This window comes from Phoxinus phoxinus (assembly GCF_949152265.1).
Source record: "Phoxinus phoxinus genome assembly, chromosome: 20".
Lineage (NCBI taxonomy): Eukaryota > Metazoa > Chordata > Actinopteri > Cypriniformes > Leuciscidae > Phoxinus > Phoxinus phoxinus.
The window spans coordinates 4,011,558-4,026,422 of NC_136895.1; the positions used below are offsets into that span (position 1 = coordinate 4,011,558).

A 14,865-nucleotide genomic window follows, 5' to 3' on the forward strand; every position below is an offset into this window, starting at 1 on the left:
TGGCCGTGCGCGTGAACTTTGAACATTCATGTCGCTTTCAAACACTCGAGCGGCCGCGGCGCAGAGTTGCCATGGAAACGGCGCTGGACCACTGCGACTGGTAAGCAGAAACCATAGACAGTATCTCTCGCTGTTGAGATTGAGAATGTACTATCCGCTGCAGGCTCACTCATCTCGGCTCTGTCTGATTAACGTACAGGAAGTGAAACATTTTGCGCGGACGTTTCTCCTCTGCTGATCTCGCAGTGATTTTGGCGAATTTGTATGAAGAAAAAAAAAACTACCACTTTATTCCAGGTTAACTAACAATGCTTGTAACGCGCGTTACTGACATTTGTACCGAGTAAAATATTACTTTTTTCCCCCCTGTAATGCCTTACATTACCGCGTTACAGCAAAAAGCAATGCATTACAGTAATTAATTACTTTTGTAACGCGTTACTCCCAACACTGCCTGTTTTTGCAAAAACAGTTTCATAGCCGCTAAAAAATATTTATGGCCGGTAAATTTTATTAAGTCACCGGCCATTAGCAGGTGTGGCAAAAAGTTAGTTTTAGACCCTGGTTATCTGTATAGTCATCGTCCTTGATGTGAACGGGCCTGTAGGCTGGTAGTTATTGGTGTCATCATAGCTTTATTTATTAAGGTTATGGGCTAAAAACAATGAAAGCAAAAACTAGGCCTGTTTTATTTGAAAAAAAATGTATTTTATTTTTTGGGGGCCAGTCAAAATTTTAACCACTGGCCCAACTGGGACAGTAAAAAAAAATCTTTATGGTGCGTTCACACCGGACGCGAATAGCGCGTCAGGCGCGAGCGATTTCAATGTTAAGTCAATGCAATGACGTGTTACGCGCGTAAAAAAATCCTGCAGCGCGAATGAGGCGTAGAGTGCGGCGCAGTAGACGCAAATACGCCTCATTCGCGCGTCAAGTTTGCGCGAACGGCACGAATTGAACGTCTGGCACGTTACGCGCAAATAATTTTATAGTGCTTTTTGTGCATTCACGCGTTTGATGCGAATTCGCGTCTGCCGCCCGAGTTAAAAAATCTGAACTTCTGCGACAATTCGCGCCGCGTTAACCAATCAGGAGCCTGCTTGCTTCACGTGACATAGCATAACAAACTCCTGCTCGAAGTCACTCATTCAAAATGGAGGAGAAACTAATTTTAGCTGTGAGTGATTGTAATTATATGACTCAAGTTCATACTTTTATAGAGACAGGAAGACAGGAAAAAGGACCTCGCTTGGAAGAAGATAAGTGAGGAGATTGTACAACTTGGTAAGTTGTAAGATATTTAAATTTCACTTTTGTGTCACGTTATTGACCTACTAACCAGCTAGCAATCAACTATTTGTAATTCATTTATTATTTGATAAATGATCTATCAACACCAGACATCTTGTAAAAAAGATGGCCGCAAGACGGGTTTCGAAACTTTTGCCGCTGACGCGCGTATGGACACGAAGTGATCAAACGTATAACTAGACGCGGCAGGCGCGAATTTGACACGCTATTCGCGTCCGGTGTGAACACAGCATTAGCGTTGACCCCTGCGGGTTTCGAATATCTAACCATACAAACTTTGTTTTCTTAAATGGTTCAAATATTTAAATTTATGCGTAGGGCGAGCTGAGGGGGCACCAAAAAAATAGCCTAATGAAAAATCAATAATTATAATGCCGATATTATTTCAGTATAGAAATGCAGACATCCCAAGTCTCCCGGAAGTTCCGGGAGTCTCCCGCATATTGATAGCTGTTCACTGATGGCCGCAAATTAGTTAAAATCTCCCGGAATCTAGAGCGAGCGCGCCCGCGAGACAGAGACTGTGCTCCAAACCGCTGCACGGCAGAGAGGGAGAGAGAGCAAGAGACCGCGCGCCTCATGATTCATGAAGCGCATGTAATATCATTCCTTATTTTCTTTTTTTGGATGTAGGTATAGTCGGATAACAATTTTTAACAAATGTATACATATATTTTTCATTTGATTGGTTTAACCGGCCGCCACCCGCCCGAATTTAATTAAAATATTATTTTTCGTCACGTCATCCGCCCGATCCGCGGTTTATCCGCGGCTGTAACCGCCAACCGCGCATCTGTGTATGTTCAAGCAACTCACTCTCGCACGTTGAGCTGGCAATGAAGTGGTAAGTGGGCAAAGCAACAAATCGGCATTGAATTAGTTATCGGATGATATTAAAAGGTAGCGGGATTATTTGTGGTTGACCTGGAAATGTTTACTTGATCAAAAAGTTATGGATTTGATATTAGCTGCGAATTCAGAGCATTAACTTAAGTTGTGTCAGTGTAACGTTGCTGCAACGGAGGGTTGCTGCTGGCTCCGTTAAAGGTATTTCTGTCTCTCCCAAACTGCATTGAAATGGTATGTTTAGCAGCCAGAATTTAAAAATTTTCAGGGGGAGAAACCCCCTGACCCCTCCTAACATGATTCATATCACCCGTTAGAAAACAATTGCAACGACGGTCTTAGATTGTGCCCCCCCAGAATTTTGGCTTGCATGACGCCCCTGACCATGGTGAACATATTTAGGCAGGTTGTGAATCCTGTTTAGTTTTCAGACGTTACTAAGCGCAGTCCGACCTTGGAAGGACGCAGCCTCTGAACTGGGACCCAGCTTGAGAGTCCATAAGCAGCCTGACATGTTGACTTCTGGCTTGACCAATGGTGTGAGTTTGGGGGACGTCCCGTTTGTCTGAACTCCTTCAATGTATTTGCAAGGTTATACTTGTCTGAAGTGTTAAACCCAGGTGTTTAGGCTATGGATATATTGTGTTTGTGTTCTCACCGGTAACACTGCAGCATGCCATACAGAGCGGCGGCTCGAACAGCGGGATCTCGATGATCTCCATCTGCTCTTTGGGAGCTCCGCGGAAGGACGAGCCCCGCAGGAGGTGACCCAGCAGACGCACCCCGACGCGGGTCTTCTCGACAGCCTGGTACCTCCAGTTAGTGTAGGCCCTGAGATAAGTGGCCTTGTTCTTCTCTTCAATGGTGACTAGATAGTCCCCTGAGAACAAATACAGACAAGAACCACTGACTTGTGTAGACTTACTGTAGAAAAGAGCACTATAAAGAACCACCTTTATTTGGACATTATCTGTCCCATGGTAATCACACGTTTTTAATATTGTAATGTGATGGTTTTCAGTTGCCATATTATACACAGCTACGTATGTACCACGGTTTTCCAATGGTATTATTTTAAATGAACACAAATTGCATGATAAACGAATAATCAGTAACATCTATTACCATCATGACACCCCTAACCCCGCCCCTAAACCTACCCGTCACTGGGGTTAAGACCAATCATACGATGGCCTACCCCTAACCCCGCCCCTAAACCTACCCGTCACTGGGGTTAAGACGCCTACCCCTAACCCCGCCCCTAAACCTACCGTCACTGGGGTTAAGACCAATCACACGATGGCCTACGCCTAACCCCGCCCCTAAACCTACCCGTCACTGGGGTTAAGACCAATCATACGATGGCCTACGCCTAACCCCGCCCCTAAACCTACCCGTCACTGGGGTTAAGACGCCTACCCCTAACCCCGCCCCTAAACCTACCCGTCACTGGGGTTAAGACCAATCACACGATGGCCTACCCCTAACCCCGCCCCTAAACCTACGTCACTGGGGTTAAGACCAATCATACGATGGCCTACCCCTAACCCCGCCCCTAAACCTACCGTCACTGGGGTTAAGACCAATCATACGATGGCCTACGCCTAACCACGCCCCTAAACCTACCCATCACTGGGGTTAAGACCAATCATACGATGGCCTACGCCTAACCCCGCCCCTAAACCTACCCGTCACTGGGGTTAAGACCAATCATACGATGGCCTACCCCTAACCCCGCCCCTAAACCTACCCGTCACTGGGGTTAAGACCAATCATACGATGGCCTACGCCTAACCCCGCCCCTAAACCTACCGTCACTGGGGTTAAGACCAATCATACGATGGCCTACCCCTAACCCCGCCCCTAAACCTACCCGTCACTGGGGTTAAGACCAATCATACGATGGCCTACCCCTAACCCCGCCCCTAAACCTACCCGTCACTGGGGTTAAGACCAATCATACGATGGCCTACGCCTAACCCCGCCCCTAAACCTACCGTCACTGGGGTTAAGACCAATCATACGATGGCCTACCCCTAACCCCGCCCCTAAACCTACCCGTCACTGGGGTTAAGACCAATCATACGATGGCCTACCCCTAACCCCGCCCCTAAACCTACCCGTCACTGGGGTTAAGACCAATCATACGATGGCCTACCCCTAACCCCGCCCCTAAACCTACCCGTCACTGGGGTTAAAACCAATCATACCATGGCCTACGCCTAACCCCGCCCCTAAACCTACCCATCACTGGGGTTAAGACCAATCATACGATGGCCTACGCCTAACCCCGCCCCTAAACCTACCCATCACTGGGGTTAAGACCAATCATACGATGGCCTACGCCTAACCCCGCCCCTAAACCTACCCATCACTGGGGTTAAGACCAATCAGGGATGACTATACGGGACTAAAAGACACACGTGTGGTCCGGATAACCATATAGTTCCTCATGTTTTAGTAACTGTTTGTCCCGTGGTAAAGATGTACACTTATTTTGATGTGTTGACTAACATGCTAAAGCACATGCACAGAACTTTTTTATAATTATATAGAGTGTGTTTTTGTAGTACATATAAAGTTAACATATTTTAAATGTACTAAACTACATCTTCATCATGACAAATGTGTGTACACACATTTAATACATAGCATTCAACTTTCAATAAAAATGACATTTAGAAATGTAAGTGGCTCACAAAAGCACCCTTAAAGGATTAGTTCACTTTAAAAAAAACTTTTGTTGATAATTTACTCACCCCGATGTCATCCAAGATATCCATGTCTTTCTTTCTTCAGTCGAACAGAAATGAAGGTTTTTGATGAACACATTTCTCCATATAATGGACGTCAATGGGCCCCAAACGGTTCAAGGTCCAGATGACAGTGTCAGCGCCGCTTCAACGGGCTTTAAACGACACCAGACGATGAATACGGGTCTTATCTAGCGAAACCATCGTCATTTCTAAAATAAATAAAAAAGTTTAAGTTTTATAAGCACAAACGCTCGCCTTGCTCTGTTCTGTGATGCGCGTTCGTGACGTCACGTAATACGCAGTTACGTTAAAAAGGTCACGCTTGACGAGTCAGTGTTTACAGATGTGCGGAAGGAGGACCTTCAAATGACTTTGTGTCAGTTTATCGTTTAAATGCCCATTGCGTGTGCGTATCCTGGGGTTGTAATATTAAAAAGCCTAAAAGAAAATTTTCGTCAGGACAGAAATTTTGGACTTTTCACAGAAGCGTGACCTTTACAGCGTAACTGCGTATTACGTGACGTCACGAACGCGCATCACAGAACAGAGCAAGGCGAGCGTTTGTGCTTATAAAACTTAAACTTTTTTATTTATTTGTGAAATGACGATGGTTTCGCTAGATAAGACCCGTATTCATCGTCTGGTGTCGTTTAAAGCCCGTTGAAGCGGCGCTGACACTGTCATCTGGACCTTGACCCGTTTGGGGCCCATTGACGTCCATTATATGGAGAAATGTGTTCATCAAAAACCTTTCGACTGAAGAAAGAAAGACATGGACATCTTGGATGACATCGGGGTGAGTAAATTATCATTTAAAGTGAACTAATCCTTTACGTCAAGTCACCTTTATTTATTTATATAGCGCTTTTTACAACACAGATTGTTTCAAATCAGCTTTAAGAGATAACAGGAAAATAATGCAACACATTTTGTTTCTAGAAGAAAATAGCGTCACAGTCCAGCTTCAGTAAGTTCAGTGATGTTTCAGTTTTGCTGTAAAAAAGTTTGTATTGATTTATATTTATATATATAGCTATATATAGCTGCTCTGGAGAAAACCGTGATGTCATCGTCCAGCTCAGTTCAATGCAGGCAGATCAATATTATGATCAATATTATTGTTGAATATTAAATGTTAAGCTAAAAGACAAAGGCTAAATATTAATTTAAACAAATATAATTTCACTAAATCGCAAATAGCATGCAATTAAGAGACCAAAAACATAGGTCAGATTTCAGTGTGTTCTGTAATGAGTAGGCTACTCTCTTTTTAAAATCATCCTACAAAGTGTACTTCTTTCCCACAGGGGACCACAGTACTGTAAACAGACTAGAGATCACACACTAATGATGTTGTAGTGAGTGAGTGACTGACCCACAGTGCTGTGTCGGATGCTGAGCACCGAGCCCACGCTGCTGAAGCGGCAGATGAGCGGACACCCCCCCTCCTCCTCCCGGTCCCGGAGACTGTACGCCTCGATCCTGCAGCCTCCGGCGCTCACCACGAACAGCGCCCCGCCGCCGCAGCACACCAGCCCGGGCTCCTGCTCCGCCGGCACGATGCGCTGCGACGCGAACGGGTGGCAGTTATACACATGAACCATTTCTGCGGCGCGGACTGTACTCTACATGTCTGCGGATCACGGAAGAGTTTTGTAAACATTGAGTTATAAGTGACAGTCGCATGACACGGTGTTTAAAGTGGGCGTGGTTTAGCGGCCCGGAAGCTGCCTCTAATTGGTCTGGTACGATGGGACTAAATAATTATTATGCTGTTTTAACTACTTAATGTGTATTTTCAATTCATACGATATTTATGTTTCTCTGTCATTATTTAGGTCATAATAAATTGTTTACACCCCAGCTGAAGCAACATATAGACGTTAGCGTGGTCACGGAAAAGCTGTTACTTTTCTCATCGCTGTTAAGAGCGGACCAATCACAGTAGAGCACAGTGTAGCAAAATATATTTTTTAAATATCCTTTTATAGAGATTTATGCGGTGGATTTTAATTTGTGTGCCAGAAACCAATAACTACTGTTGAAAGATTTAAACAATTATATGTGGTCATGTTCAAATGTTTTACACAGGACAGAAAATCCTACAGAGATTGTAATGCGTCACAATGGAGGACTCGGCTTCCTGAGCCGCTAAGCGCCTCCTGTGGAGGAACGACACATATGACACACTCATTACATTGAACATTCACCGCACAATGCTGGATGTGTTTAATAGTTTGAACAATATCACATGCCTCACAGTCTTGTGACGGTCAGCACAAAATCATTAACAACGTGAGCTGTCAGTTCAATTGCCCGCCGAAAATCAGTTTATAAATTGATATATGAAGTCAAAACAAACAGTCGAGGAAAACTGGTGTGTGAATCTGTAAAGAATTGTAAAATGTACTGACTTCCTGGAAAAAATAAAAAACGGCAATATAATGGCATGGGCTGGTTGCTGACCATACATTGGTGTTCATATCTAGCCTATCTATCAAAGAACTTGGGTTATGATTGGTTTATTTCGTTGTTTATTATTTTACTGATTAGGCCTATTACTTTTATTTCATCACTTTGTTATATTCAGGACAGTTTTACTCTCAACTCTTACCTGCAAACTTATCTGTGTGCAAATGTAGCTACTAATTGTGCACATTAAATAATTCGATTTGGTTAATAAAATTTCATTGATAGAAACTGTTCATTGTATTAAATTTGACATCCTCGTTTTAATGTTCAATTAGTGTTCTAAAAAATCTGAAGGCCGTCCATTATTTTGACAGATTACATTGAGGGTGATGTATTGTACTGGTGACTGTACCTGTAATTCCCACCCCTGTCCAGTGTGGCAGCAGAGTCCCAGTTCAGGCTCCAGAATAAAATTAAAACTGACATATGAACCCAGTTTAAGTCCATTTTATAATAATACAGTTATAATACTTATACTTACATAATTAATTTTCTAATCCAGTTCATTTGTTTTAAATGGTGGCTGCCATAAAAACTTGACGGAATAATTCAAAAATACATTAAATATTAAATATATATATATATATATATATATATATATATATATATATATATATATATATATATATATATATATCAGGGACGGATTATGACTTGTGACCATGCTTGTGTGACTATGGGGCCAATTATCTCCAAAGATAGTTTGTGAATAAAAATTAAAATGTTGTAAGGTAAACAGGTCAATTTAGCTCAAAGGGAATTATTAATTAATTGAATTAACTCGTGCATTTAACTTGTTACTATATCAGCTCTCCAGCAGATTAATGTGAAAACACAATTTATTAGCACGGTAATATAGATCAGTTCAATTCGTAAGCACAAAACACAAGAACACTTCTCTTTGAATACAAACAAGACATAATTGATTATTCTAACACATAAAACTACACAAGCCACACATTCATACGAGTTGCAGAAATAAAGAAAGTGAGGAAAGAATGAGTTTTATGAGTGAGATGATGAAATCCCATAGACTGGGACCAATCACATGGATAATGGCTTATCCACCTGGCGCGCTATTGGCGGGTTTAACACAATGACGATAGAGAAGCGACGAATCCAATTCCTTTTATCCTCTCGACGATGCTCAATGGCTTCTTTAGTTTAGCAAACAAATCGCTCGAGTGGGTGTATGTTTTTTTTTTTTTTGCACAAATCGCTCGATGCCATCGCTGCTTCTGCAAACCGCTGATCAATGCTACAAACCAACACGTTTGTTGACACGTTTCCTGCCTGGAGTTTTCGCTGCAAAGTACGTCACCTGGATGGTTGGTCTGATTGGTTGAAGGACTATCCAATTGCCAATTGAGTCATTTGAACTATGCCCGTTGATTACGCCTCTTGTGCAGTAGAAATACAGAGCAGATAGAGAGCCTAAGCCCCTCCCCTTCCGGTGGACCAGCATGGGACCTTTTTTCGGAAAAATATTGTATGGCAGTCAATGGCGAGAGACAACAAATATTTTGATCTCGTTTGAATTGTGCCCTGAATTACATATATGATGTTTGTCAATTTAAAAGATACATTTTAAAGTCAAGCAAGTCGCAGTTTGATGTAAAACTGTTGAGGTATAAGACTGTGAAAATATGTCATTACAAAGACTACAAACCCAAAAGACGCACATGTGACGTCATACCTTTTCACTCAATGAATGAAGCTAACTTTACTGAAGCTAACTTTACAGAAGCTAACTTTACAGAAGCTAACTTTACTTAAGCTAACTTTACAGAAGCTAACTTTACAGAAGCTAACTTTACAGAAGCTAACTTTACAGAAGCTAACTTTACTGAAGCTAACTTTACAGAAGCTAACTTTACAGAAGCTAACTTTACAGAAGCTAACTTTACTGAAGCTAACTTTACTGAAGCTAACTTTACAGAAGCTAACTTTACTGAAGCTAACTTTACTGAAGCTAACTTTACTGAAGCTAACTTTACTGAAGCTAATTTTACTGAAGCTAACTTTACTGAAGCTAAATTTACTGAAACTAACTTTACTGAAGCTAACTTTACAGAAGCTAACTTTACAGAAGCTAACTTTACAGAAGCTAACTTTACAGAAGCTAACTTTACTGAAGCTAACTTTACTGAAGCTAACTTTACTGAAGCTAACTTTACTGAAGCTAAATTTACTGAAGCTAACTTTACTGAAGCTAACTTTACTGAAGATAACTTTACAGAAGATAACTTTACAGAAGCTAACTTTACAGAAGCTAACTTTACTGAAGCTAACTTTACTGAAGCTAACTTTACTGAAGCTAACTTTACAGAAGCTAACTTTACAGAAGCTAACTTTACAGAAGCTAACTTTACAGAAGCTAACTTTACTGAAGCTAACTTTACTGAAGCTAACTTTACTGAAACTAACTTTACTGAAGCTAACTTTACTGAAGCTAACTTTACTGATGCTAACGTGTGTCATGTTTTCTATAGTCTTACGTTATAATCGTAACGTTACGCCATGATGCCGGAGTGTGTTGTACCAGACTGCACACACACGTGCAACGGTGACGTATAGTGCGAGACGAGAGATGTAGTTCATTGAGTGATTTTCACATAAAACTAAACGTTACTCTTCTGTTTTATGACAAACTGCGACTCTCTTGACTTTCATAATTATCTTTTATATTGACAAACATCATGTTTGTAATTCAGGGCACAGTTCAGACGGAATAAAAAGATAAGTTGTCTCTCGCCATTGACTACCATACATATTTTTTCCGAAATAAGGTCCCATGAGCCGGAAGCGGAGGGGCGGGACTTAGGCTCTCTATTCCCCAGACTAAGGTTCAATCTTAAAAGATTGAGCTTGGTCTGGTGATAGCCGAAGTTTCTGAACTGCACCAGTTCAGCTAAGAGTCTGGAGGCTACTTGCGTTTGCGTTCCTTGTGTTCCTTTGGGTATTTCGGAAGGCGTGGTTCGTTGCGTGGTTTCCCGGGTTCGTTAATTGGCTGGCGGTCTCGTCGTGTCTTTGACTAACGTCTTGGGCCATGGCCAATCACGTGTGTTGGCGGATGGATGGAAAGTCTCGTGGATGAAGTTGGAAGCGGGTTTTGCTGTTGAATCGTTGACCGAAACTTTGCAGCAAAACTTGAACCGAGACTTTCAACGGAATAGAAAAGAAACTAATTAAAAGAAAGAAAAGTGAGACGAGACTAAGCTAGATGGCTGAAATGAAATCATTTATGTTCTTCTGATCTTGATCTGCCTCATCATCTGCTTTTTTTTAAATCTCAAATGTTTGTCCAGCCTCTCGGGGGACCAACTCTGCCTTTAGTTCACAGGCGGCTGTTTCTCCTCCTCTCACCATAAAGTACACGTTATCTGTGGTCTCTTAACTTCCCGCTCTAAGCAGAGAGTACCATTTAGACATGATTCCTATTATAAGAATACGATACATTTTACACAGATTTAAAGGGACAATGTGTAGGAATTTCTCCCATCTAGCGGTGAAATTGTATTTTGCATTCAAGCGAATAGTGCTCTCTAGCGCCTCGCTTTTTCAAACGCGTGTTGCAACTACGGTAGCCGTTATGTACCAAGACGCAACAATACAACAATAGCCCTTCATCGAGTTTAACTATACGTTACATGTTCTACTGTTATGCTGCCTATATAATGAATTACACAACCAAGCAATGAAAAAAAAGGCTTGTAATTTAGACCGTAACATTGACTTACCAGTCGAGAAGAAAGCAGGAAACTTCAGCGTCCCTTTCAGAGTCTTTCTCCTTCATTAGCTCTCTCCACCTGGGTAAAGCTATCCGATGTTTACTCTCGGTTTTTGAATTCGCCGGTCACGTTTCCTTTTAAAATCAAATTTGCCATTTCTCCTGTGGCTCGGCATAAGTATGATCCTGAATTATGAAGTACCGTGCAGAGCAACCTTTCAAATGTACCGGGGCAGTGACACGCATTACGCCTCTCTCCTCGTCCGCTTCAGTGTCAGTCACGTGACGCCGGCTCTGGACGAACACGCGTTGTGGAAACCCGTTGAGGTAGGCTAGTGCTTTTTGTCCCTCTCTGCTATTATAGTTTTTCAAGATGGAGGAACGACATGGAAGCCTCTGTGGACCTTCGAAGAAATTCTACGCTTACGAGGATAAGTCGGATCATTGGCAGAGGTAATTGTACACTATTGAGGACATATTTATGAATAAAGACATTGATTTTAGCTAATAAAATACTTAAAAAACTACACAGTGTAAGAAGTCATCTTCTGAATTATAAACAGACACACACATTGGTACCAAGCAAGGCACCCTTTCAATCAACCATTCAATAGTTATAATGCATGAATTATGTGTGATCTAAGCATAATAATAGTCACATATATATGTTGCAGACATGATATAGGAATATGCAGTTGAACAATGTTTGATTATAAGTCCGTCAAGCATTGTTTTGGAATGATCTTATGTATTTTTATATGTGAAGTCTCAGTCTCTGTGGTTTTAAGAGATTTCAGCCCTTGGTTACAGGTCAAGCTGAGGTCTTAAGAAGAGGAAGGTCTGTTTCAAAGGGGTGATGAACTGAGAAATCCTTTTGACATATAAGAGGTCATCATACTATAAGAATATCCTATAAGTTTCAGAACTGAAAACTTCCTTGTTCAGCCCGGTCTCACCCCAAAACGTCATATACTGACGGGTCTTGACCATACGTCAACATACGACGAAAAGGGTACCCCTATAACGTCAATATGAGACGCAGACATAAGCGCACCAGCAGCGCCTCCTAGCGGTAGCCTAACACATACCTAAACCCAACCATACCCGAATCGTCACACATGGACGTTAAAGGGTACCCTTTTCGTCGTATGTTGCCGTATGGTCAAGACCCGTCAGTATGTGACGTTTTGGGGTGAGACTGTGTTAATTTGTTAGTGCAATAAAAGCTTTTATTGACACCAGGCACAGCGAACGACAGGTTTTTCAAAGTGGGGATCTGTGACGTCACAGGGTATCAAACCCCGCCTCTGCAGAAGAAGATTGACGCCCACTTCAACACCGCCTGTTTAGCCCCGCCCACCGATTCACGCATTACATGAAACTCATTATAATATGCAAAACTGTAATCCAATCATAGCAGTGGGCATTTACTTCCAAGTCTTCAATGCGGCACGCCCATAAAAACCGAGCTAGGCTCAAACCCAGGGTAGAAAATAGCCGATTACTTCTTCATTTTGATGTTTTTGAATGTAAAAACCAAGCGAACGTCATAAGTTGACCTCAGACAACAATATATATATATTTTTTAAAGCCAGTTCATGACCCCTTTAAGTCTATGTCGTGGGATCAGACAACCGTCATATTTGTGGGGCTCGAGCTGTGCATTCCCCAAATCTGTCTTTTACAAACTAACGTTGGCAATGTTCTTCCTAGGCTCGTCTCTTTGAAGCTTGCATGCCCATAAGGTACTTAGCTGTGGGTTTCTCTAGTTGATTATCTCTTTACAAGGCTCGTTCTTTACAGCTGTGGAGTTCTTTAGTTAGCTTAGACTGGATGTCGTTGGAAATAGAGTCATCAGTGTCCCAATGTGTAGAAAGCCCGGGTCCTTAATTAATGTATACAATATACTGGTTCACAATTGTTTCATGTTCCCTGGTCTTGCGTTTATTGTTTTTCTTGTATTTTCTGTTCCCCTTGTTCCAGTGTTTCCCTTTTCATGTTTAGTTCCTGTTTGCCTATAGTAATTAATCAGTCTCACCTGTGCCTTGTTAAACTCTTTTAGTACGCCTCCTCCTCCTCACCCAGGATGATTGTTTCCTCAAGGTCCAAACCATTGAGTTTGACAGTGCTTTGATTTACTTCTTTTACGCCGGACTCAATGGACAGTTAAAAAATAAGATTCCTTTTTTCTGTTTATGGTCCTAGGGGGAGGTTTGTTGATTCTGTCGATGAGCGTTTCCTCCCTCATGTGGTCTTTGGACCCAGCACATGATCCCACTACCACGCCAGAGCCTTCTCATATCATGACCGCCATGCAAGAGTTTCCCTGTGTTCCCCCTGTCTTGGGACAAGGAGGCTATCACTGAACTTTCTGTTCTCCCTGTTGTGGCCATGGAGGTCGTTCCTGAACTTTTCCTCTTCTCCGCTGTCTCCAGCTCCACCTGCTCCTTCTTGGTGGTCGCCTTTTCAAAATGTAGTTTCGTTTTGTCTCTTCCATAGGCCATTATCACGCTGATACGTATTACTTCCGCATTCAGTGATCTTTGTGCACTGCCACTTATGGTGAATCAGTCAGGCGAACCCATGATGGATGATCCTAAGTTTACTTATACTGCATCCCTGGTAAATTTAAACCCAAAATAACTTTTTCTGACGTACATCGACTAACTGAACAACACTCCATCACAGCCCGCTCCAAAGTGGACAAGGGATAACATTACGGTTTCTTTTTCGCGAACTTCATCTACGACTACGAAGTTGAGTGGCTACTAGCTACATACATTACACATAACATAAGCTAGGTAGGTTAGCTTATGCTAACGTCAGTTTGGCGTCAGCTCAGATGTTTGTATGGTTATAAGGTGTTTAAACCCTCTGGGGTCGATAAACGCGCCTGCGCGTTTTGCTCGATTTTTTTTTCACATAACAGCAAATATACTTATAATACTCCATCATTTATGGTCATACAGACTTAAGAAATAATTAAAGCTGCAAGCAGCGATGAAAGGGCCCTCGCACCCGTGCCACCGCCACCCGGTGGCTTTAGGAAGACAGAGCACGGTGGGCAATGTGCATTTAAGTAGGTAAAAATAGGAGGAGTATGTCAAAGTCAGTTACAAAAATGTCCTTGATTATGGGGATAATAGCATGCGTTATAACTCAGATAAGTGTTGCTAGCATGTTTTAGCATGTTTCTAGCATGTTTAGAACTCAATGGCATATTAAATATGTCGCTAGTAATGCATCACAGTGTAAAACGTGTCACTTCCTGTCGACAGTAGGTGGCGCTATTACTTTAACTTAAAATTGTCATGTAGATGTGTTCAGGGCAGGACTCTTATCAAACGTGTGAAGTTTGGGGCAGATTGGACATTGCCTTCTTCAGTAACACCAACTTCCTCTTTCATTGCATTAGCATGCTTTAACACTTAGCTAAGAATTGCTAGCATGTTTTAACATGTTTCTAACATGTATATAACTCAATGGCATATTTAATATGTTGCTAGTTCTGCATCACAGTGTTAAACATGTCACTTCCTGTTGCCAGTAGGTGGCGCTATTACTATAACTGAAAAGTGTCATGTAGATGTGTTCAGGGCAGGACTCTTATCAAACGTGTGAAGTTTGGGGCAGATTGGACATTGCCTTCTTGAGTAACAACAACTTCCTGTTTCATTGCATTAGCATGCTTTAGCACTTAGCTAAGAATTGCTAGCATGTTTTAACATGTTTCTAACATGTTTATAACTC

At 42.0% G+C, this 14,865-nt stretch overlaps 1 protein-coding gene across 5 annotated transcripts in view; it reads right to left on the bottom strand.

Annotated features, from left to right (window-relative positions):
* The window catches only part of hps3 (HPS3 biogenesis of lysosomal organelles complex 2 subunit 1), a 58,233-nt gene extending 51,588 nt beyond the window's left edge, over positions 1 to 6,645 (bottom strand). For 3 of the 5 annotated variants that reach the window (XM_079593644.1, XM_079593645.1, XM_079593643.1), the window contains exons 1-2: positions 6,289 to 6,630; positions 2,816 to 3,037 (exon numbers count right to left, since the gene is read on the bottom strand). In XM_079593644.1, the coding sequence (XP_079449770.1) occupies positions 2,816 to 3,037; positions 6,289 to 6,517 (451 nt within the window). In that variant the 5' untranslated portion in view covers positions 6,518 to 6,630. Of the gene's footprint in view, positions 1 to 2,815; positions 3,038 to 6,288 lie in introns of all 5 variants that reach the window. The other 2 variants (XM_079593646.1, XM_079593647.1) reach the window with 2 other exon arrangements.
* Positions 6,646 to 14,865: the final 8,220 nt, after the last annotated feature.